This window comes from Phocoena sinus, chromosome 10, assembly GCF_008692025.1.
Source record: "Phocoena sinus isolate mPhoSin1 chromosome 10, mPhoSin1.pri, whole genome shotgun sequence".
NCBI classification, from domain to species: Eukaryota; Metazoa; Chordata; class Mammalia; order Artiodactyla; family Phocoenidae; genus Phocoena; species Phocoena sinus.
The window spans coordinates 98,372,303-98,398,276 of NC_045772.1; the positions used below are offsets into that span (position 1 = coordinate 98,372,303).

The 25,974-nt window shown below is 41.7% G+C and overlaps 1 protein-coding gene across 2 annotated transcripts; it reads left to right on the forward strand.

Annotated features, from left to right (window-relative positions):
* The first annotated feature begins 268 nt into the window (after positions 1-268).
* On the forward strand, positions 269-25,429 carry AKAP3 (A-kinase anchoring protein 3). Of its 2 annotated transcripts, XM_032645836.1 has the most exons (6): positions 281-385; positions 2,312-2,402; positions 3,371-3,478; positions 6,052-6,147; positions 15,773-18,088; positions 24,913-25,429. In XM_032645836.1, exons 4-6 carry the CDS (start codon positions 6,052-6,054, stop codon positions 25,066-25,068), a joined length of 2,568 nt encoding a protein of 855 aa, XP_032501727.1. In that variant the 5' UTR covers positions 281-385; positions 2,312-2,402; positions 3,371-3,478; the 3' UTR covers positions 25,069-25,429. The 2 variants fall into 2 exon arrangements, with proteins under 2 accessions (XP_032501726.1, XP_032501727.1); XM_032645835.1 differs by lacking the exon at positions 2,312-2,402 and having other exon boundaries at positions 269-385.
* The last annotated feature ends 545 nt before the right edge of the window (positions 25,430-25,974 follow it).

The window sequence follows — 25,974 nt, forward strand, 5'->3', positions numbered from 1 at the left end:
TTTGTTCTTTTAAATGGAATCCATTGGCATAACTTCCCCCTCCCATATCCCCTACCAAAATGAGACACTTAAATGAGAAAATTAATCTGGAGCAAGCAAGGCCAGTCCTTCCAAACTAAGCATCCGAGCCTTGGAATGTATCTTCACCCCTCCCCTTGGCCTTTGATCACTCAGTTTCTGGCAGCCTCAGCACTGTCGCCATGGAGACAGTGATATCACCAGTTGTGATTCTGACGTCACTCTCCGTCCCAACAAGGGGGAGGTACATGGAAGGCTGAGGGGAGGAAACAAGATCTTGAGCTGAGCACAAACATCCCAGCATCTTCATTGACTTTAAAAGTATATTCTGGAGTCTTCTGTGGTTCACTATTCCAGCGCTACAGAGGTAGGAAACCCCACTGGACCGAGAAAACAGCCCATTTTCTGATCCTCTGTGGTTAAAAGGGAGAATTCAGTGACAAGTGCTGGGCTAACTTTTAATGTTCAACCTCGCCTCCCTCTTTGCCCGGTCAATTTTAGTTTCACATCAGAATCTTCTGGAAATAAAGGAGCCTCTCCCTCAGTACCATGATAGATGAACGTACCATCTTTGCTGTTGAAGTTTTAATTTTGTTGCAGATTGATCAGATCTCCTTGGCCATACTTTTGGGTACATGAGGGGGCCTTACTGTCTGCTTTCCAATTTCATGATGTGGCTGGAAGCTTGACTGTGTGCTGACTTTTCCTAGTCATGTGTGGCTGTTCCAAGAGTTGTTGTTTTTGTTTTTGTTGTTGTTCCCAGTGCTCTAGTAGCAAAGTCAGACCGGTATAGCTCGGAGCCTCAATTCTCATCCACTTCCATCCTCTCGCTGTTAGTTCTGACTCGGTGGCTAGACAACAGAGAACTGGGGGAAGGCAGGATATATGTAGCTCTGTGGAGAAAATGTCTGTACTAACAGGGCAATGGAGGAAGAGGTTATTACTAAGGGAAAGTGAAACTATAGGAGATCCACAGGAAAGCTGAACTGTGAGTGGTACCACTGAGAAAAAGATACACACACACTTTTCTAATCCTTATTTAAACAAAATCGCATGAAACTGATTTCATCAACAACCAAATTTACTGAGTCTCTACTATACGCCAGGCACTTAGAGAAAGGGAGTGAGAGAGAAAAAGAGAATGGATGTGATAGAATATATTCTTCCTTTTTTAAACTAGTAATAAAAACTAGTCGAATAAATTTCAAAACTTGATCAGATATGTATCAACCCTGCAAAAGCTTCATTTATGCTGCCTGTAAATTTGAGTTTTTCTGTGAGCTTAGGAACCTTGAGTAAACAAGAGCTCATCCTTTTGATGAATACAGGAAACATGTCTCGAGATGGAGCTGTGGTCTGGGATACAGCACCATAACCAAGCCCCTGTATTGTTGTGCACTCCTGATTCATGATTTGCACGCCTCAGTTGTCTCTGAGGTAATAATCACATTGACATTTTTAAGGAACATTTGAGGTCAGTCCGTCCATTGTCCACAGGGTCCCTCTACTGGCCATAGAGAAAATTCTTAGCTTCCGGAATGTTAACCTGCAGAGCTGTAAATATTTCAATGAATATATCCATTGTGGTTTTTAAAAAATTTATTTATTTATGTATTTTTGGCTGTGTTGGGTCCTCGTTGCTGCGCACGGGCTTTCTCTAGTTGCAGCGAGTGGGGGCTACTCTTTGTTGCAGTGCACGGGCTTCTCGTTGGGGTGGCTTCTCTTGTTGCAGAGCACAGGCTCTTCAGTAGTTGTGGCACGCGGGCTCAGTAGTTGCGGCTTGCGGGCTCTAGAGCACAGGCTCAGTAGTTGTGGCGCACGGGCTTAGTTGCTCCGCCGCATGTGGGATCTTCCCAGATCAGGAATCGAACCCATGTACCCTGCATTGGCAGGCGGATTCTTAACCACTGCGCCACCAGGGAAGCCTTATCCATTGGTTTTAATATTCCCTTTATGGGCCTCAATTTCCTAATCTTTAAAATGAATATGTTACAATAAATGGTTCCTAAGGTCCATTTATCTTCACATTGTATATAGTTAGCCTTCTTTCCTCATCAAATTTAATAGATAACACAAAGCATCCTTTGCGTCTTTTATTTTCCACCCTAACTCCAGGATATTATTCACCAACTTTGAGGTTAAGAAATGGATGAATCCACTCATTGGCTCCATTAATCTCTAGACTCTCCTCTCTTTTCCATTTCGTTATGAGACAGGTATACAGATTTAGGAGTCTGAATATCACTATCATCCAAAGGTATTTAAGTACCTCTTTATATACACTATTATCCAGGACAATTTAGGGAATTTAAAGTCTAAAACTTCATGGATGCAGACCAACATACAGAAGATATAGAAAATAGAATAAAAACCTCAGGACATATGTAAGTGGAAGTGTTTTCTGACTCTATATAACTAGCAGGTGTGAAAGAAGTACAAGAGTGCTTTTGGCGTATTGATTTATTTGTTTTATTGGGATAGGAGGTCTATTAGTAAATCATTGGATAAATATTTACACCTTCGATAAGTCCCTGGGGTGAACATATCCCCAAAAAGAGTCAAGCTTCATGCAGGTCTTAACCAGCCTAGCACACTTGAGCAAGTCATTTCTTTTTTTCTCAGATTCTCCACCTTAAGAAAGAAAAATTGAGCCATCTAGAATTAGAAATAGGCTGTATTCGTATATTCACTCTTTCAGCAGGCAATTAGAAGGAAAACAGTTGATCTGGAAGCTGGTTTTGAAGTTAATTATGAATTCCCTTTGTAACATGAAGATGTATATTTCTCCCGAGTCCTCAAAGGAGTGCCTACAAAGTGTTTTGATTTTTTGTTTTATCTTTTTGGCCGCTGCCATGCAGCATGCGGGATCCTTAGTTTCCCAACCAGGGCTCTAACCTGCGCCCCCTGCAGTGGAAATGCTGGAAGCGCGGAGTCTTAACCACTGAACTGCCAGGGAAGTCCAAAAGTGTTTTGAGATTCATGAACTCAGGGCACTTATTCTCCATTCTAGCTACTTATCTTCTGACTTCCTATTTAAGCCAGGTTTGAGATTAGGCTAAAAACTTTCAGCGTCCTCGTTGTTAAATTAGTCTGTCTACCAATGATTTGAAGGTGGAGAATAACAGTAGTCATTTCAGAAATTATTGGCCAGATGATGAAACCTCTGTTGTCACGTAGGAACCATCAGACTGCACCAAGAATGAGACCTGGAATTTGAATGTGAATATCATTTTGTGCTCATTACTTGTGTATCCCATGTGAAAAATAATAGGTCAAAATCATTATTTGGTAATAAGGGCAATAAAGTTCATATGTAAAATCAGCCATTTTTATTTGTGTCTTTCCATTGCAGATTCCTTATATTTCATGGCAGGAGGGGTGGATAAACTTAGGAATAGTGAAGACAACAAGAAATTAATCCAGAGCTTTCCTCATAGCCCAGAACCTGTCCTCAGTAAGCGTAAGTGATCACACAACTTCCTTCCTTTCTGTACTTCATTTTCATCCTTGCTTTTTAATTGTGCTATATAATCTAAAGTCAGTAGATCCTATTGATTTTGTCATTTTCTATTAGAAGTAACTCATTAAGATGAAATGTAAACTGGAGATTAAAAGACCTGTACTGTCAACAGTCCAGGACAGCCTGTTTCCAAGTCTTCTGATTCTTTGGCCAAAGAACAGTGCCATCCCTTCCTTATGCATGGTAATGGTTCAAGGGTTCAAATATATACACAAAATAGTGAGCTGCTGAGAAACAATACAGGGTTTAACTTCATTGACACTAAAAGCTTCCTTGTTAGGGTTTAAAAAAAATTAAAATAAGGTACCAAGAAGGTTAGGAAATCTCAGAGAAAATTTTTAAAGAAAAGAATAATTATCTTTCCGGAGCTTGCAAGTCTATTGCGGAGAGGATCTCTCCATATAAGCCCAGGCCGAGGGGTTCTCAATTCTAGATGTACATTAGAATCGCCCAGAGAGCTTTTAAGAAATTCAATACCTACATTTCCACAGCCTAAAACCACTGAAATAAGATTCTATGGGGATTGGTCTCTCAGATACAGTATTTTTAAACAGTTGATCCTAAGTTTCAGTATTTTTGTTTTGTTTTGTTTTTGTTTTGTGTTTTTGCGGTACGCGGGCCCCTCACCACTGTGGCCTCTCCCGTGGCGGAGCACAGGCTCCGGACGCGCAGGCTCAGCGGCCACGGCTCACAAGCCCAGCCGCTCCGCGACATGCGGGATCCTCCCAGACCGGGGCACGAACCCACGTCCCCTGCATTGGCAGGCGGACTCTCAACCACTGCGCCACCAGGGCAGCCCAAGTTTCAGTATTTTTAAACAGGGCGATTCTAAGGTCTAATCAGGGTGGAAAATCCATTGCTTATTCAAGGAATCTACTGTATTACAGTGTTAGGAAGAGAGAAGAAAGCTGTTTCCCCAGCTCAGTAATCTAAGTTAGTGGGGTGTGAAAACAGGAACGCATTCTTTTGGGAGCAAAGAACAGGTAGCTCTTGAAAGATCTTATATTTTCTTTTTAGTAATTACCCATAATGTTACGTATAACAAAAATAATAAATCCACTTACAGTTACGTTTAAATCATGTGTAATCTGTGTTTGAGTTGTGTTGGTTTTATTTGTGGGGGAGATGTATACCCCACCACGACCTAAAGTCCTTTAAAGCAAATATTTCCAATTAACCAGATATTCAACCCCTAATAATGCTCCATTTATTTCAAGCAATTATTTTTATAACACAATTTCATTGTTAAAAAAATTAGGATAAGCTTTTGGACTTTATTATAACAGAATTTAAAACCAGTATATTTGTTGGAATTAAAATATAAATATATATGCCTGTTTCACAAAGATGTTTGTGGGGCATTGGGGAGGAAAAATTGGCCATCTTATCCCACGTTGCTTATTAAGAAGTATAGATCTAAGCAACATTTATAACACAAGAAGGGAAACTTCAGTGTGGAAGCCTGGTAATGGCATTCTGTCATGGAAAAAGAGGGCAGAGAGAAGCTGCCCATACTTGTAGATGATCAGTGGGCAAATATGACAATTAGTCCTGTTTCCAAGAACTAGCAAAGATGCGGTGCCGCAGAAAGTGGATGAGACTAAGGCCAGAGGCCAAGGAGTAAATGGATTAGGGACCGTGATGCTCACTTGTGAGATGAGGCAGTGAGAGCAGCAAGTATAAGCAATTCTTCCAAGAAAAATGACTACAAATGAGAGAAGAGAGAAATAGTAGCTAGAGGAGGCTTGGGAGGGAAGAATACACGTAAAATAAATTTCAGCTTTCTGGAAGACCAGGTAGATGGTGGTGCCATTACAGAGGTTAGGGAACAGAGCAAAGAGTTGGGAAGCTTATGAAAAAATCAACATCAGCAAAAGGACATCACTGCCTCCAGGGCCCTTTGGATGGTGCATATGACGTCTCCCTTCTCCTGGCATTCAGATACTTGGTGGAACCTTGGAGAATGAGAATTCCTCCAGGACCCCTGGCTAATTGGAAGAGGGATTAAGGAAGCCCGTAATCTTAAGGAAGAGATACTAGACTTACTGCTAATATAAGTAAGTTAGTGCTCTAGGAATTAATTACACTGAAGCCTACATTACTGTAAAAAGTTGGTGGAGGCAAGAACAGAGAGGGACAAGTAAAGTAATTCTACTCTGATCACATTGAGCTTTGAGCCTGTACTGAAAATCCAAGATCTGGAAGGTCTGTCAAGCCAGGACACAGAGAGCAGGACACGTCTGCTTAGGTTCATTCATGAGCAAATCTATATCAAGCACCTCTAGAATACACCAGCCTCTGGCCTCTGCACTAGAGATACATATGCTTAAGAAATCTTCCTGCAGTTGGGAGCTGAGGATGAAGAGGTCCAGAGTTAAGTGGGTGTGGAGTAGCTCTTGGGACAGGTCTCTGTGGAGACCTGTTTTCCACATCTCAGCCTTTTACCTTATTTCTCCTTCCGTATAACTAGCCCTTTTGATGACCCATTCTCATTTTTTTTTTTCTTCTTGCAGATGTCGGATAGGGTTGACTGGTTACAAAGCCAAACTGGAGTTTGCAAAGTTGATGTCTATTCCCCCGGAGATGGCCAACCCCAGGACTGGAAAATGGTAAGTGTCAGCCGCCTTATAAATACTGAGTTAGGAATATGTGCCGTTAAGAGTAGCTTTATTCTCTCCACCACCGCCTCTTATTCTTGAAGATGAAGTTACTGGGGGGGAAATGAACTCCTTTAGAACAAGTGATATTGTCATTCTGCCTACATCATTCAACTTGATATCAGGCACCGTAAGTCAGAGTCCTGTCAGAAGATGGAAACCGCACCAGTAACTGAATATTAAAAACCTGTTCAGTGAAAAGTATTTAACTAAGTTAACTACTAAAAGCTGTGAAAGAAGACTCAAAGAGTTCCAGAAGCAGCAAACGCAGAAGGCAGCTACTACCCCTAGGTTGAAAGAGTAAACAAGGAAGAAACTAAGGCTCACGAAAGCTCCCTCACCCTCAACCAAGGCTGCTTCAGATCTCCCTGGAGAGAGTGAGCTGCAACAGGACAGCCACCTGCATCCCAGTGGTGCTGAAGACACTTGCCAGAGGGTACAGGGGGGACAGAAGGGAAACGCCTCCCACCTGTGATGACCACGTAGTGCCCCTCCAGTGCCCTCTGTCAACAAAGCCAGCTGCCAAAGGAGAAGTGTTTAAAGAGTCCAGTTCCAGAGTCACAAAGCAAGACAAAAAAGGGTGGACTTGGAGTTGAGAGACAACAATGAATAACTGGCACTGACACTGTGCTGAATCTTAGGGTCAGAGATAGAAAAATAAATGAGAATTCTCTCCCTTTAAGGATCTCACAATCTAATGGAATCCCCATTGTAATCCTCATCCTTAGTACTAACATTTATCAAACATCTACTTGCATGTAATGTTACATGATCCATATTCTGTTTGTCCACAGTCTATTTGGTCTGCCTCATATAGCCTAAGAAAGAAAACATTAACAAATCTACATTAAGACATTAGGACATACAGATACTAGATATCCAATCAATGTAGAATAAGTGCTAACCAAAACTGCTTCCACCAGATCTTTTATTTACTTCTGCCCTTTTCTTTAGAAGAACAACAAAATATGAGTTTCAATATTAAATTAACAAAAATTTCTCAATTTTTCAATAAGTGAGAAGCACTCTAGCGGATGTAGTAAAGAATGAAAAAGTTTCTGTCCTCGTAGACCGTATCATTCATTCGGGAAAATAAAAAATACGCATGTGCTCTAAACAACTAGTAGGCACCAATTATAAGAAGTTCATGGTAATTTGCCAAACGGATTTTCCGGACAGTAATTGCTCTGGGTGTTTACAGAACAGATCATTTAGAAGTGGGAGATAGGGAACATTTTATAAAGTATGTTTAATTGAGTTAGAGGTGGAGAATAGGACGGGAGGTGTATGTGTTGACTTAACACTAAGCTACTGAAGCAGAAGACGGCTGAGGAGAGAAAATTAAACCCCTTACCCCTTTTCATATTCTCCTTCAGGGCCATGAAAATTTTCCCTGTTCTTAATTAAGAAAGACTCAGAAATAATTGGGCATCCACCTTCCCCAACTGTTCAAGATACTAGTCTATAAGAAAGTTAAAGGATGCAAGAGGGCAAAAGGTTTGGAGGAGATGGGTGTTTGATTGTCAACTCCATCAATAGAAAAAGAAACAGGGTTAGTCTTTCCGCCAGCCACTCTGACTTCATCAGCTACTTCTGCAAAATTCTTCTGGATTGAGTGGAGTAATGCACATAGGGTGCACACATTTTAGTCTAAAAAACATAAATAGACAACTGAAAGACTAAAACACACCAAGCTAACACAACTCTTTAGACTCCATCACGAAGCTCGATGCTGTGCTATAGGGTTGTTTTTCCTTAATGTTCTGTGAAAAGGATTGAAAAGGATAAAAAGTAAATTCTACATCTGCATTATAATAAGACTGTACATGTTACAGCCTAATTTTGGAAACATGCCTATTTGCAAATAGTGTGTAAAAGTAGGTAACATTAAGGAATAATTTTCAAAAGGCAAAATCGAGACTCTTAATTAGATACAAAAATGAATGCATGTTAAAGATTTTTTCAACTAATTAATGAGGAAATCGGTGAGACGTATTACAGCCAGTGCAAAGGAGAATTTTTTTAAAAGGTATACTTACAGATCAGGAATGTTGAAATGAATGTGCAAATCAAGGCAAAACTGGCCTCTTCCACAGCTAAACCTCCACTGGACAGAAGTTACATGTTTGTAGACACGTTGAATTACCTTGCGTTGCTATCAATTGTCTGCAGCTTACAGAGTTGTAAAGCAGCTCACACAGAACCAGAAGCAGGTTATGTGGACGGCTATATGCAATGCTCAGTCTACAGGCTATGGACTATAGATGGTGCATAGTTTTCTATTGAAGCACAAATGTTTTTCCTACACTTACCTCCATTTTTATTGAAAAAAATCTCAAAATAAGATAAATTTTGATCACAAAACAAGGCTAGTCTCATCAGATTTGGTCTGATTATTTATATACTTGTAGCAACCAGATAAGCCTTAAGTTTGCTTTACTGGAACTTTTTATAAGGAGTCACAGATTGGCCTTTAACAGGATCTTTCATTTTATTTTAGTTTTGCCTGCGCCGGGTCTTAGTTGCAGCACGCAGGATCTTCACTGCGGTGCACAGGCTTCTCTCTAGTTGCGGCATGCGGCTCCAGAGCCATGGGCTCTATAGTTTACGGCAGGTGGGCTCAGTAGTTGTGGTGCGAGGACTTAGTTGCCCCGTGGCATGTGGGATCTTAGTTCCCCAACCAGGGATCCAACCCACGTCCCCTGCATTGGAAGGCGGATTCCTAACAACTGGACCACCAGAGAAGTTCCAAATTGGCTTTTAAAGGCCTCCATTGTTTGCTGTCCTGAGAGCAGGGAGTCAAAACTAAGAAACTCTCTCCACCAGGTTTCACCTGCAGTCTCTAGAAAAATAGGCATGCATTCTGTTGGATTCCTGTGAAACTATTGTTCCTAAATAGAGTCTCAGCCACTCATATTAATCATAATTTTTAACCTAAGTACTTTCCAATCTATTTCACAAAGAAACCCGGGAGAGAGGAGGTTTACAATGGTGAACTGTCACATAGCAGCTGAAGTGCAGACTAACAGAGCTTATGGACCAGACAGGACGACTCTCTACAGACATACACATCCCTTATACAATCTAAGTGGCAAAAACAAACACATTCATTAACAGACCCAAAGATTTAACCTCTCTATAGTAATAAAAATAGAAAGCAAAAGCATATAAATTATGCTTAGCTATTAGTGTTTCACTATTCTATCTTACTTAGAAATGATCTAAGTATCCAGTGAATATCCACTAATTAGCTCAATTTAATACCAGTCCAGTGTTTTAAGTTACATAAAGATGTTGGAACTTTATCATCAAGCTGACATACTATAAAACATAATAACTGTTGAAACAAAGTCGGTCAGGATAAATATTCAATTTGATTAAACACATTTATATTTTTCATGATCTTAAACATTAAGTACAAGTAATACTAGCTGACTGGATCTGCATAACCTGTATACGTTTATGAAGATCACATCAACATAAAATAAAAACGCACACTTAATGTTATACCTAACTCTGGTAAATCAGAAAAGATGTAGCTGCTTTTATTAAACCAAAGTTATTAAACGAATCTTATTTACTAAAAATGTACCCAACTATGTGAACTTAGACTCCTAAAATATTTCTGAGTTAGGCTCTATAAGAATATTTTTTCCAGTCAGAATAGAGATTCTTTTGCTCAAGAAACGTTATAATATTAACTTGTTAATACCATGTGGAGGTAGGAAGACATTATTACTTACACTTAATGCTTTTCTGAATGGCAGACACATAATGATTCAAACACTGATAAACAGCTTAGAGCCTCAATTCTAAACTTTCATCCAGTAAATTCAAATGTCCAGTTTTTTTTTTTTTGCAGTACGCAGGCCTCTCACCGTCACGGCCCCTCCTGTTGCGGAGCACAGGCTCCGGACACGCAGGCTCAGTGGCCATGGCTCACGGGCCCAGCCGCTCCGCAGCACGTGGGATCCTCCCAGACCGGGGCACAAACCCGCATCCCCCGCATCGGCAGGCGGACGCTCAACCACTGTGCCACCAGGGAAGCCCAAATGTCCAGTTTTTAACCAAAAAAAATTCACAAGTCATACAGAGAACCAGGAAAGTATGGCCCATTCAAAGGAAAGAAATAAATCAACAGAATCTGTCTCTGAAAAAGACCCAGTGGCAGATCTACTAGACAAAGACTTTAAAACGACTGTCCTAAAGATGCTCAAAGAACCAAGGGAAAGATGTGGAGAAAATCAAGAAAATGACGTATGAACAAAGTGGAAATATCCATAAAGAGATAGAAAACCTAAAGATAAACTAAAAGAAATTCTGGAGCTGAAAAGTACAATAACTGAAATGAAAAAATCACTAGAGGGATTCAAAGGCAGATTTGAGCAGGCAGAAGAAAGAATTAGCAAAATTGAAGATAGGACAATGGAAATGATCAAGTCTAAGGAACAGAAAGAAAAAAAGGATTGAAGAAAAGAAACAGAGCCAAAGGGCTCTGTGGGACACCATCAAGAGAACAAACATGCAGCATGGCAGTCCCAGTAGGAGAAGACAGAAAAAGGGACAGGGAGAATATTTGGAGAAATAATGGCTGGAAACTTCCCAAATCTAATGAAAGATGTGAATATAAACATCCAGAAGTTCAGTGACCTCCCAATAGGATGAAATCAAAAGACCCACACTGGGGTACATCATAATCACAATTTCAAAAGGCAAAGACAGGGCTTCCCTGGTGGCGCAGTGGTTGAGAGTCTGCCTGCCAATGCAGGGGACACGGGTTCGTGCCTGGGTCTGGGAAGATACCACATGCCACAGAGCGGCTGGGCCCGTGAGCCATGGCCGCTGAGCCTGCGCGTCCGGAGCCTGTGCTCCACAATGGAAGAGGCCACAACAGTGAGAGGCCCGTGTACCACAAAAAAAAAAAAAAAAAAGGCAAAGACAAATGGAATATGGGTAGAAGTGATGTTTGTCACTTCCAGGCCTAGATAACAAAAGTTTCTCATTCAATCCTCCACAGTCTCTGGTGTTTCCCATACACTGGCTCGAAGGAAAGATTCTGAGTCCCTAAGGGAGGGTGAAACCATGCAAAAGCAGAGCCTGAGTCCCTGAGTCACTGCAAAGAAGCCTGCTCATCAAATGCCCTCTCTAAATGATGTTACACACAGACACTATATACATATTGAATTGTTTTATTATAGTTTATGATACACATCATTCATCTCTCCTAAATCACCTCCACAAAGTGGGCTATCAGGTTGGTCCCCCTGGTGAATAGCCTGTACACTGGAACCCACTGAATTTTCCATTTCTTGGAAGTCTTTGCTCTGACTCCACCACCTTTTCTCTGTCCCTTTCTCAGACATGCATACAGGCAGCTCTCTTTCCTGCAGCTTCTTCTTAAAACTAAATTTTGTCCTTTTAGAAGTTCACCCTTGTTACTGACCTTTGGTTCAGAAAAATAATTTTTTAAAAGATTCATATGGAAACTCAGTAGTCTCTTCACACCTCCCACCCAGGCTGATGGGAATGAATTGCAGGACACACCCCTAGCCATGCTCTCTTCCAGCACTTCTGTTTTCACCCAGAGCACTACTTCCCATACATGTAGGAAGTCAAGTTTTATTCCTTAGTACTCCACAGTTGGTTAACCGTGTTTCACCACATTACCCTACGATCAAGCGTCTTGACTTCTCCTCTTCTCTTACCTCTTCTGAAGTCTAATCTTCACTTGACATGTTTAAGGAGTACCACCTGTCTGATACATTCCATTTCAAGTGTACAGATTATTTTGTGCATATTATCTCATTTAATCTTACTCACAATCGTTGAGGAAATTATTTAAAAATAATAGTAACTACCATATCCAGCAATTCCACTTCCTGGTATATATCTAAAGGAAACAAAGTCACCATCTCGAAGAGATATCTGCACCTCTGTGTTCATTGCAGCATTATTAACAACAGCCAAGACATGGAAAACAACCCAAGTGTCCATTGATGGACAATGAATAAAGAAAATGTGGTTCATATATACAGTGGAATATGAGAAGAAGGAAATCTTGCCATTTGTGACAATAGCTGCTAAGTGAAATAAGTAAGTCAGAGAAAGACAAATACCATATGATCTCACTTATATGTGGGCTCTAAAAAAAAAAAGAACACATAAACTCATAGGTGCAGGGAACAGATTGGTGATTGCCAGAGGTGGGTGGGCAAAATGGGTGAAGGAGGTCAAAAGGTACAAATTTCCAGTTATAAAATAAATAAATCCTGGGGATATAATGTACAGCATGGTGACTATAGTTAATAATACTGTAGCATGTATTTTGTATATTTGAAAGTTGCTAAAAGAGTAGATCTTAAAAGAGCTCAGCACAAGAAAAAAATTTTGAACTATGTGTGGTGATGGTGGACGTTTGACTTGTTGTGAGATGACCATCTCACAATACGTATACAGATATCGAATAATTACAGGTGTTGTACACCTGAAACTAATGTAATGTTATATGTCAACTATATGTCAATGGAGAAAAAACTTTTAGTCATGTGTCAAAGGTAAACATAGAAACCCCAAACTCACCTGTCCGGAGGTTAAAGAACCCTTCTCCTTCCAACTAGGCACAAAATTCCAAACTGATTTGAGCTTAAGGTAGGCAAAAAATACTTAAGCAAAATAGATTTTCTGTTGTCTGTCACCAACAGAGAATAGATCTCTAAAAACCATTCATCCATTAAAGAAATCACCAAATGGTGACACATAAAACCGCATCCTCAAGCATTGCTGCCACGGGTGATTATCGGCCATGGAAAAAACAAAATGAAAACCAAACCCAAAATCCGTAGAGAGGAAAATTAAAACTAGAAAAACAGAACGTCTGCAAAGTTCTGTTGCCCTTTGGATTCACCTCTGGGGGCCTAAGAAGAGACACACCTGGTACACCATCCTCATGATGACATTTACCTCTGTTAGGCAAATCTGCTGGACATCTTGGCAGAGACTCCCGAAACTGTTAAAAGATCATTTTCAGAGAAAGGTGAAATAATGACTCTCCTATGAATGTAAAAATAAATCGTGAAAGATTTTATTTAACTCATTAATGAGGAGCTGGTGCAGTTCAAAGGAGAATCAAAGGAAAAAGACATATATAGATCAGGAATATTGAAATGAATGTGCAAACGGAAGCAAAACTGACCTTTTCCACAGTGGGAGAGACAGTAAGTAATTCTTCCCCGGTCAGAGTTAACATGTGTGTAGACAAGAATTATATTGCATTGCTCTCAGTTATCTACAGTTTACAGAGTTATCAAATAGCTCTGAGAGAATCAGAATCAGAAAATGCGGAAAGGTATGCTATAGATTATGCATAGTTTTCTACTAGAGCACAAATTTCCTTATAGTAGCTATTATTCAAATTAGCAGAACCATTTAGGAGGACTTTGAACCAAGCTCGGTAGCCCACAAGCAACTTAAACCAGCCTGTAGAGGTCCAGCTGCTTTTCTCTTCTTCCCAAGTCATCCAAACATAACAGAATACTGTAGGGGTGGAGAGTGCCAATTTTAGAGTCCAAACTAGATTTGAATCCTAGCCCCCATCGTGTAGTAGCTGTGAGATGTTAGTCAGTATTTAACTTCTCTAAGCCTCTTTTCCACCTGTGAAACTGGAAGAGGGATACCCACCTTACAGGGTATGTATGAGAATTAAATAAAATAACATGCATAGAGCACTAAGCACAGTGCCTGGTAGTAGACCTAAGTATTGAACAAATAGTAGCCAGCAATTCTATGATACTTGGTAGTTAAAATAGCAAATTATGCTTTAAAGATGGGCAGTACCTGTGGTCATCCCCAGATAGATATAACTCGTTATTACAACGATCCCTTACGTTTGATGGTAAGTAGGATACTTTTACATACATTCTTATTTTAGCCTATGTTCAAGTGAAGATTGTGGATTACAGTAGGTGAACATATAAATATGTCCATGTGCTTATCACAGCTAATGTCCACCAAAGAATCTGCATTCACTCAAAACTAATAAATTGTCCACAGATACTAAGTCCTCAATTACAAATCAGATTTTTAACTTAAGTCACGTCAAAGAGTCCGCTGGAAGCCATTGATCATATCAGATTGTGCTTGTGTAGCCCAGTAAAGCGATGAATTAGGCACAACTGTCCTTGAATTTTCTAATTTTTTGAAAACTATGCTGGAATAAAGAGACCTAAACAGAACAGATCAACCATAAAAAAATAACAATTAGTAGCAATACATGAAATCTCTGATTCAGCTCAAATGCTACCTCTGTAGCTGCTGACAGATCTTTTTTTTTATAAATGTATTTATTTAGTTTATAAATTTATTTTTTAAATTATATATATAATTTATATTTTTAAATTTATTTTTTAAATAAAAATTTATTTTTTAATTTTTTAAAATAAATTTATCTATTTAATTTATTTTTTTGGCTGCATTGGGTCTTCGTTGCTGCACACGGGCTTTCTCTAGTTGCAGCAAGTGGGGCCACTCTTGGTTGCGGTGCACGGGCTTCTAATTGCGGTGGCTGCTCTCTTTTTTTTTAAAGTATTTTAAATTTTTATTTATTTATTTATTTATTTTTGGGTGCGTTGTGTCTTCATTGCTGTGCGTGGGATTTCTCTAGTTGCAGCAAGTGGGGCCACTTTTCATTGCGGTGCCCGGGCTTCTCATTGCAGTGGCTTCTCTTGTTGCGGAGCACGGGCTGTAGGCGCACGGGCTTCAGTAGTTGTGGCATGCAGGCTCAGTAGTTGTGGCTCTTCGGCTCTAGAGCTCAGGCTCAGTAGCTGTGGCACACGGGCTTAGTTGCTCCATGGCATGTGGGATCTTCCCAGACCAGGGCTCGAACCCATGTCCCCTGCATTGGCAGGCGGATTCTTAACCACTGCACCACCAGGGAAGCCTGCAGTGGCTTATCTTATTGCGGAGCATGGGCTCTAAGTGCGTGGGCCTCAGTAGCTGTGGCACACGGGCTCAGTCGTTGTGGCTCACGGGCTCGAGAGCGCAGGCTCAGTAGTTGTGGCGCACGGGCTTAGTTGCTTCTCGGCATGTGGGATCTTCCTGGACCAGGGATCAAATCCATGTCCCCTGCTTTGGCAGGTGGATCCTTAACCGCTGAGCCACTGGGGGAGCCCTGACAGTCATATCTTAAGGACAGTTGTTTTTGGAGTCAGTATAGTGCAGTGGCCAAGAGCATGGGCCCTGGAGTCACTGCCTGGGTTGGAATTCCTCCTCCGTCAATGATTATAGCTGTATAACCTCAGGTAAGAAACTGACTTAAATCTCTCAGTTCTTCAATTTCCTCTTCTGTAGCATTTAAGTTTACTGCCAGAATAATATTAAATGAGATAACAGGCCTAAACTACTTGCAGCAGTGCCTGATACATAGTAAGCACTCAATAAATGTCAGTTACATCTATGGGGCTGATGGAGCAGTTAAGACTTGAGAGAGGCGACCATTTTTGTAACTGCTCTTTGAGGTTGTCCTGAATATCCCATATCTTTTGCTTTGCTGTAGTTGGATGAATCCTTGTCTGTTTTTCAGGAAGCCTCACATGATCCCATCAGGGTGCTCAGCTGGCTCCGCAGAGACCTGGAAAAAAGCACAGCAGGGTTCCAAGATGTTAGATTCAAGCCTGGAGAAGCGTCATTTAGTGGGGAAATGGTCAGCTCAGGAGACCCACGCAAAAGTTTCTGTGTGGACTATTATAACACCACCGCCATGGGCGGTCCAGGGAGATTGCATTTTGAGATGAGTCACAGAGAGAACCCTTGTCAGGGCCCCAGTGCCCACGCTGGTAACAGGAGCTCAGTAGACGAAGTTTCCTTCTACGCCAATCGCCTCACAAATCTCGTCATAGCCATGGCCCGCAAGGAGATCAACGAGAGGATTGACGGCTCTGAGAGCAAATGCGTCCATCAGTCAGTGTACGTGGGGGATAAGCCCGCACCCAAAAAAAGCCTGAGCAAGGTGGCATCAGAGCTGGTGAACGAGACTGTCTCTGCCTGTTCCAGAAACTCCACCTCGGATAAGGCTCCTGGCTCCTATGACAGAGCCTCAGGAACATTACAGAGTCCCCTGAATTTAAAATACAAAAGTGCTTTGAAGATCAAAGACAGCACCAAGGAAAGCAGGAGTCCAGACGACAAGCCTTCTTCTAAGAAGTCTTTCTTCTATAAGGAAGTGTTTGAATCTTGTAACGCAAGTGATGCCACAGAGGACGGAAGGTCCTTACCCGCAGAGGGAGAGATGTTCAGAGAGCAGGAAAAGCCCAATGACTTCACAGCTTCTGTCAGTCAAGGGATCATCAGTTATGCTAACAGTGTGGTGTCTGATATGATGGTCTCCATCATGAAGACACTGAGGATCCAAGTGAAGGACACGACCATTGCCACCATCCTGCTAAAGAAGGTCCTGATCAAGCACGCAGAAGAAGTGGTCTCAGATCTCATTGACTCCTTCATGAAGAACCTCCACGACGTCACAGGGGCCCTCATGACTGACACGGACTTTGTCTCGGCCGTGAAAAGAAGTATCTTCTCTCATGGAAGCCAGAAGGCCACAGATATCATGGATGCCATGCTGGGTAAACTCTACTCAGTGATATTTGCCAAGAAACCTCCTGAGACTGTCAGGGAAACTAAGGACAAGTCTGAGAGTTATTCCCTCATGTCCGCGAAAGGAACGAGTGACCCTAAAAACCGAAACGTCAGCTTTGCAGCCATGAAATCTGAAGGTAAACTGAGGGAAAAAATATGCTCTCCTGCACCCAAAGCCGAGAAGGAGAAGACTTGTGCTGAAACTCTGGGTGAGCACATCATCCAAGAGGGACTGTCCCTGTGGCATAAAAACCAGCAGAAAGAAGGAAAATCTCCAGGTTTCCAGTGTGCACCGTTTGTAGCTTCCAACAAACAGTATAAACCTGCACCAGACTCTCCCTCGGGAGTTCCTTCCGATCCTTGCAAGCTTAGTCCCTCTATGCATCACCCAGAGAAACCGGAGAATTTTAGGTATGACTCTGACTCCTGGGCCAGGGACCTGATCGTATCTGCCTTACTTCTGATTCAGTACCACCTGGCCCAGGGGGGAAGCATGGATGCGCAGAGTCTCCTTAAAGCTGCTGGAGGCACCAACTTGCAGGCCAACAGCAAGTCCCCTGCAGTTTCTGATGAGTCCGGCCTTAGGTCTCCTCATATGGGGGTTGACCAAGAAGAAGCAGAAAAGAAGGATCTGATGAGCGTTTTCTTCAACTTCATCCGGAACTTACTCGGTGAGACCATTTTCAAGAGCGACCGTAGCTCTGAACCCAAGCCAACTAAGGAAGAAGACAGTCCCCAGTGTGAAAGACCTGTAAGTCCTTCTCCCATCAAACTAAATGAAGGCGATGAGGCTGGAGGTACTTTTGCTGGGCTGACCAAGAAGGTTGCTAACCAGCTGGATGACCACATGAACAGGCAAATGGTAGAACATCTGATGGACTCAGTGATGAAGTTGTGTCTCATTATTGCCAAGTCCTGTGACTCTCCATTGGCAGAACTAGAAGATGATAAGCCTGGGGATACCAACTGTCCGACTGCAGCCTCCCCAGATAGTTTACATGAGTGTTTGCCCACCAAGGGCACAGGGGCGGCAGAGATCCTTCTGAAGAATGCTTATGAAGCAATCTATAACGAATTGAGAGGTATATCAGCACCGCTCCCCGAAGGGTATGCAGCGCCCAAAGTGATCGTCAGCAGCCACAACCTAACCGATACGGTTCAGAACAAGCAGCTCCAAGCCGTTCTTCAGTGGGTGGCCGCCTCTGAGCTCAATGTCCCCGTGTTGTACTTTGCTGGTTACGATGAAGGAATCCAGGAGAAGGTAAGGAGGTAGAATCGGGAATTTGGGAAGATGTATTAGGGGTTAATCGGGGTGTTAAGTTCTTTTTTTCTTTCTGAATGGAAAGAGAGCCACGAGAAGGGTAGAATGGGGACAGTGAAAATTTGAAGCTCGTGCCTCGTGGTAGAGATAGCGGGTAAATTAAAATTCAATTTTGCCCACTGGGAGGCGTATCAGAGGGTAAAAAAGAGAGAAATCTTTTTTTTTTTTCCTCTCTTTTTTCCTGCGTATATCGATGGAAGTGCACAAATAAGGAACCTCCAAGAGACTTGGTGAAAGAATCAGATTAAGGTCTGGGCTCAGGCTGAATTCTGCATGACAGCTTTGCCCAAAGAATGAGAAGGAGCTGCTGGGAAGCATCACATCCTGGGGATGTGCTGCCGGGCTGGCGAGGCGGCGGGTGAAGGGTGGACTGATGGCCTTTTAAGCCTGTCATTCCTCTCTTAGCTGGTGGTCTAGGAAGTGTTGGGGATTTGAAGGGATTCAATAAATAACATCCCTCTTCCCCTCACCCTGAGTTCTGAATCAGTTGAGAAGTAAGACCAAAGAATAAGGCAGATGGAAAATCAGCTTATTACTGTTCTTACTGGTAAAGGTAGGTGTGCCTTCTAACTCCTTTCTTCTCCCAGGTTAGGCCTTGGAGCTGCTCACTGAAGGGAAATTTGGGGTCCAGAAAGCTTTTGTTTATGTAGTTGCTGTTTCATGCTAGTGTGGAAGAATTAAGAGAGGCCATCTCCACAGCACGCGCGCACACACACACACACACACACACAGGATTTTTTATTATTTTCCCTCAATTGAGAAAAGTAGAAAAATGGCATTTTAAGTAGTAGGAGGTGGCACAAGAGGCTGGGATTATTTATAAAAAGCATTCATCTTCTTAGAAACCAGAGGACGTGGAGGAAGAGGCTTTCTCTGTTTAATATGTGGTATGAGTAACCCTTGTAACTGGGTTACTTGGTTTATCTGATGACCGGGAAGACACAGAACTGTGTAGCATGCCGAATAGGCCACTCTCAGCTTAAACGAGAAATTGTGTCATCTGTAGACTTGCTACTCGTGTGGTCTGTGGACCGACAGCATTGGCATCGCCTGGGAGCTCAGTACAAGTGCAGAATCTCAGGCTCCACTCCTGACCTACTGAATCAGAATCTTCGCTTTAGCAAAATCCCCAGGTGATTTGTGTGCATATGTTCCACTTGGGCTAAAGGACAGAACGTGGAGATCCAATCTTAGGTTTATCCCTAAGAGTCCTTGGCAAGTTCTGTCTCTTTGCAGTTTTTCCAGTCTGTACAACAGACAAGTGTTTTGGCACGTAGTAATTAGCGGATGGGCCTATATTCACAAAAGCTTTAGACCGATGCGAAAAATCTAAAAAGCCTAGCTTTCATGTGTACAGTGTGAAACGGGCTTTGTTCTGACACCATCTTTTAAGTCATCCTCATCATACGTAACATACATAATACATTCTGATTTTAGATTATTTTGAATTAGAATGTCTATGATAGAATTCTCTAGAAGGAGGACAGTAGACATGCAGGCCTCCTTGTTCTACACACACGCACATCTTTGCCCAAAGTAAAGACTGTCATCTCTTTTCAGCAGCACATCCAAACTTCAACTGAGTGGATGTGCCCTGAGCATCAGTATATGTTTAAGAACAGCTGGATGAAGTATACATCAAAGAAACTACCTAAAAATGAGTCACAATTTGTTTTTGGAAATAGACTTAATTAACATATGCAGATATTTTCATGCCGATGCAGGTGACTGAACCTGGTAACACTGGGATGCCCATGAGCCCAATTCCTTTAAACAAACTTGCATCCATTTTTGAATAAGTAATGTATGCATAGTTCAAAATCCAAAGGCACAAAAAAAGATGTACACTTAAAATGAAGGGCTTTTTCTCATCTTTATCTCCCCTCCCATTGCCCTCCCTGGAGAAAACCATTCTGATCAATTTCTTGTTTCTCCTTCCAGAAATGCTTATGCATGTACAAGTTAATACTTATATATACTCATCTTTCTTTAAGTCACAAATGGTAGTCTTTTATCTATGTGTATATATTCTCTTCTGCAACACACAGAGTTGCCACATTCTTTCCTAATGGCTGCATATTTACTGTATGCAGGTGCTGTATGTAACCACTCTTCTATGGATGGACATTTCAGTTACCAGTATTTTGCTGCTATAAGCAATGCTGTATGCACAGATTCAAATGTATCTGAACGTGTGCTTGTAGATTGGATATGTATTCCCCAATGCCTTTTATAGAGCTTGCACCAACAGTATGACAGTGTCTACTTCCCACAGTTTAACCAACAGTCCATTCCAGACTTTTGACCTTTGCCAAGTGTCGCCTTACTTTTCACATATCTTATTAGGAATGAGGGTGAATACCATTTCATATGTTTAAGAGCCATTTTTCAATCCTTTTTCATGGGTGAATTACTTGTTCATGCCCTCTGCCCATTCTTCTGTTGGGTTGTTGGTCTTTTTTTCTTTATCTCTGAGAGTTTTTTTATATACAAGGAAATTAGCCTTTGTGATATTAAATGTGATATTTTTATCATTTGACTTTTGATTGGTGTTTTTTTTTGCCATACAGAATTTTTTAAATGTTTATGTAGTCAAATATGACAGTTTATCTTTTATTTTTCCTAGATTTTGTGTCGTACTTTGGAAAACATTCTCTACAAGACTTCCCCATGTTTTTCTTCTACTACCTTTATGATTTTTAAAAAAAATGTTTAAGACTTTCATCCATGTTGAATTTGTTTTCACATAAGGTGTGATGTAGGGATGCAATCTCTTATTTTTTTCCAGATGGCTGTCTTTTTTTTTTTTAACATCTTTATTGGAGCATAATTGCTCAATGGTGTGTTAGTTTCTGCTTTATGACAAAGTGAGTCAGTTATACATATACATATGTCCCCATATCTCTTCCCTCTTGCATCTCCCTCCCTCCCTCCCTATCCCACCCCTCTAGGTGGTCACAAAGCACCAAACTGATCTCCCCGTGCGATGCAGCTGCTTCCCACTAGCTCAGATAGCTATCTTTGTTTTTTTTTCAAAGCCTTCTATTCTATTCCATTGAACCATTTGTCTATCCTTACTAGTTTAATACTATTTTCATAGCATATTGATTTAATTACTGTAATTCTATAATATGTTTTAATATCCGATAAGGACTAGAGACTCCTTATTTCTCTGTCTCAGAAATTTTCTAGGCGCTATTTCTCAGTTTCACCCCCAGCCGTAGGCAACCATCAACTGCTTTCTAGCATTACAGATTTGCCTCTCCGACATTTTACATAATGGAGTCATAAACTGTGCAGCCTTTTACACCTGCCTCTGTACACCTAGCATAACGTTTTTGAGGTGTATCCATACTGCAGTATATGTCAGTAGTTCGTTTCTTTTATTGCTGAATATTTTATGTTTTCTCTATCCACTCACCAGTTAACGGACGTTTGGGTTGTTGGCTCTTATGAATAACGCTTCTGTGCGCGTTCACATGTACATCTCTGTGTGGACATAACGTTTCCATTTCTCTTGGGTGACAAGGAGTGTACTTCCTCAAGAAGCTGTCAAACTGTTTTCCGAAGTGGCTGTACCATTTTACGTTCCTACCAGCAATTTTTGTTGATTTCAGTTTCTCATTATTCTTTTTTTTTAAATTATAGCTGTTAGAGTGGTTTCTGACTGTGGACTTAATTTGACATACATACATTAAAATGACTAAAGATGTTGAACATCTTTTTTATGTGTTCATTAGCCATTCATATATATTCTTTGGTGAGTTGTCTGTGTAAATCTTCTGCCTATATTTTGACTGGGTTACAAGAATATAAAGTTACAAGAATTATGTATTCTGGATACAAGTCCTTTATCAGATATGTATGATTTGCAAATATTTTCTCTCAGCCTGTATCTTTTTACTTAATGGAGTGCTTCAAAAAGCAAAAGTTCTTAATGATGACATCTAATTTATCACTGTTTGCTTTCATTGCTTGTGCTTTTGATGTCATATCTGATAAATCTTTGCTTAACTCAGTGGTTCTCAACTGGAGGCAGTTTTGCCCCCAAGGGACATTTGGCAATGCCTGGAGACGTGTTTTCTTGTCACAACCGGGAAGGGGGAGTCTAGTGGGGAGAGGCCAGGGATGCTATAAACATCCTACAGTGCACAGAACAGCCCCTCAGCAAAGAATTACCTGGTCATAAGGTCAGTAGAGCCAGATTGCGAAACCCTGACCTGATAACCAGGGTCATGAAGATTCTCTTGTTTCTTTTCTTCTAAATAGTAATTTCAGCTCTGATACTTAGGTCTGTGACCAATTGTGAGCTCATTTTCATGTATAATACAAGGTAGGTGTCTAGATTCTAGATTCGTACTTCTGCGTGTGGGTATGCCGTTGTCTTCAGCACCTTTGTCGAAAAGACAAACGGACATCTGGCCCTTTTGAATTCTTCCCCCTTTATACCAACAGAATCACCACAAATGTTGAGGTTCAAGCTCTCTTTTGATTGGTGTTTTCATGGTATGTCTTTTTCCATAATTTTACTTTTAACTTACCTATATCACAAAATGGTACAGCCACTTTGGAAAAGAGTTTGACAGTTCCTTAAGAAAGTACACTTACCGTAAGGTGGTTCACATTACCATTTTCCATAGGCAACGTAAGTAGGGTAATGTTTTTTTAATCTATTCTGACAGCAGGTGGTGTGTTTAGACCATTTACAGTTGAACTAATTATTGATGTGCTTGGATTTAGGCCTATTAATGTTAGTTACGTTTATTCTCTCTGCTTTTCCTGTTTTTCCTCTTGTTGCCTTCTTTTGGATTATTTAAACATTTTTTAGCTGTCCGTTTTAATCTATCGTGTTTTTGCCTGCATCTCTTTGTGTGGTCTTTTAGTGGTTTCTCTGGGGATGACAATAACATACCTAACTTTTCAGAGTCTAACTAGAGTCAATAGTTACCACTTAAATTGGAATGTAGAAATCTTCCTACCATATAGGTCCCTTCACTCTTCTGCCTTAGGTTTCAGTTATTTTACGTATTTAGTTGCAAAAATCCTTAGGTAACGTTATTTTTGCTTTCAACCGTAAAGCACATTTTAAAGAATGGAGGCGAATCGTTTATCGTTTATCCTGAGATTTTGACTGTCTCTTTTGTTCTTTGTTCACTCCTCATGTTCCTAGTTTCCTTCTGATACCATTTTCCTTTTGCCCGAACGACAAGAGTGCATTTTCTGGCAATGAATTCTCTTAATTTAATCCGAATTTTTCTTTATTGGACCTTCGTTCCTGAAGTATATGTTTGCTGGACATAGAATTCTGGTTTGATAGTTCTTTTCTTTTAGTGCTTACCAAATGCTGTTTCACCTCCTCTGGCCTCTATGGTTTCTGACGAGAAGTCAGCTGTCGTTCGAATTGTTGTTCCCTTTTACAAAATGTGCCATTTTTCTCTGACCGCTTTTAGATTTTTTTTTCTTTTTCTTCAGTTTTCAGCAATTTGATCACAGCAGGTCTTGAAGTGAATTTCTTTGGGTTCATGTTCTTTCAGCTTCGCTACGCTTCTTGAATTTGTCAGTTATGTCTGTTGGCAAATAGGGGAAGCTTTCACCAAGTATGTTTTCTGTACTCCCCCTTTTCTCCTCTCCTTCTGGGATTCTAATGACATAGATGTAAAACCTTTTGGAATTGTTTATTTTCTCAGTCTTTTTGAAAGAGGTTGAATCAGTCTCTTACCCTGTTCAGTGCGACGCGTTTCTATTGCTCTTTCTTCAAGTTTCCTGGGTTTCCTCTCTCATCTCCGTCCATTTAGTTTTCATTTGGGATTTTGTATTGTTGTTTAGTTCCAAAATTTCCATTTGGGTCTTCTTTATATCTCCTCTTTGCGGAGACTTTGTCTTTCCATTGGTTTCAGGAGTATCCTCATTATTGGGTTGGCCAAAAAGTTCATTTGGGTGTAGCCGAAGGTGTTATGGGAAAACCCGAACGAACTTTTTGGCCAACGCAATACTTCGGTCTGCACGGAATTTCCCCTGAGAAAGTTCCTGATATTTGGCCTGTTCGTTTGCCCTTTGACTTTCTCACACAGTCAGGTGCAGAATGCACGAAATATAAACTTTGATTAGTTTGTTGCCGTGAGGATTCCGGGTGGAATAGCAATGGACTGTGCTCACATTAGAATACTTGCTTTGGCTCATTGTTTCTCATTTTAAGCTTGGGAAGAGACCTGGGTATGAGTATTACCTCCGCTAATCTCTAGCATTGTATTACTGACAGTCTTCACCTCTCCGGGCAGCATTTGCGTGGGGGTTGAATGGATCTTTGAGTCACCTTCCTGCTCTAACATCCCAGTGTTGTCTGTCTATGGGGCAGGGAAAGCAGCACCCACATTTGTCCTTTGTCTCTTTCTCTCCTGCCCTTGTCAGTCTTGGGACAATGATGGAGCCCGTTTTACGATGTCACAGTGAACTTAAGACCTTTAGAATCCTGAGAAGGCAAGAACACCACTGACCAAACACCCACTGGAAGCAGGAAGTTTTTAGTCTTAGTGGGAAATCACATTTGCCATATCACGGACGGGGGATGTTACTTAAATTAAGGGCGATGTCACCACCTTTCTTCCGTCAGACAGGCCAGCGAGCGGCCCGGTTATGGACATCTCCTCAGTGTCTCCCTCGAGGCCCTCCCGCCGCAGGGGCTCTTTTGCCCTCGCCTTGGCAGCCCTTCACCACCTTCGGTGGGATGCTCTGCCCCCCACAACTGCTTTCCTTCCCTCCCTCAGCTACTTCAGCTCTCGGCAGCCGCCATGGAAAAAGGGCGCAGCGTAGGTGACGTTCTGCAGTCGGTGCTGCGCTATGAGAAGGAACGACAGCTGCAGGAGGCGGTGGGCAACGTCACGCGGCTGCAGCTGCTGGACTGGCTGATGGTGAACCTGTGATGGGGCCGCTGCTCTCCCCTCTTCCCGCGCTGGGCCCGGCCCTCATCCCCTCCCTGCCTTCTCATCTCCGCAGCCCCCGCCTCCGTATCATCACAGAGCCCCAGCGTCACCTTCATACCACTCACATCTGAGACACGTCATCTTGTGCTAGTCCCTGGATTTTGCATTTTCCTGTCCATGTGAGCAAGGACATAAAATAAAAAAAAAAAAAAAAAAAAAAAAAACAAATAAATGGCTTCGGGTATTTTGTTTCCTTGGCATCCAATGGGACGGTAAGGTGAAGCAATCTCAGCGAGGAAACAAGAACCTGATGGCTTTAGCAGAAGAGAACTACTGCCGGCCCGAGAGACCCCACCAGACGCCATTCGGCCTGCTGTCTTTGGATCCCCCCGTCTGTGCCTTGCGGCTCCCCTGCTTTCAAGTGGTCCCTAAAAATAAGCCACGATTTATCAAGCGTCATTTCAGCCCTTTATAACCTTGTAAATATTTTTCAGTATCCAATCTAAATCCTCTTAATTAGGCTACCAGGACTTGGCTCCTTGTCCTGTCTCCGCAGCACAGCTGTCCACCTCAGCTCTATCCGTGGTTGCAGACAGTCGGTGTCAAAAAACGTCCAGAATACCTGAGTTCTGTTGCCAGTTCTGTACCTTTCTGGCTGTAGGACCTGGGACAAGTCACCTCTTCTGACACTGCTCTGAGTTAATGTCCATGTCACCCCGCTTTAGAAGCATTTTCTGAAGTTTACATTCTCCAGCTATTTTTTATTCTCCATCCTTCCTTTTAGAAACTTCCTCCTCCTCTGGTTTCTAGTTTCCCTATTTTTCTACGTCTCTCAGGGGCTCTACTCCACTTGGTCAAGCCCTTACATGTTTGTCTTTCCCAGGACTTTCTCTTGACCCTCTGCTA

Coding starts and splice junctions, on each gene's coding strand:
- AKAP3 (XM_032645835.1), top strand. CDS start 6,052: ATGTCGGATAGGGTTGACTGGTTACAAAGCCAAACTGGAGTTTGCAAA. Junction 6,148..15,772: donor AACCCCAGGACTGGAAAATG/GTAAGTGTCAGC, acceptor TCTGTTTTTCAG/GAAGCCTCACATGATCCCAT. Junction 18,089..24,912: donor ATGAAGGAATCCAGGAGAAG/GTAAGGAGGTAG, acceptor TCCCTCCCTCAG/CTACTTCAGCTCTCGGCAGC.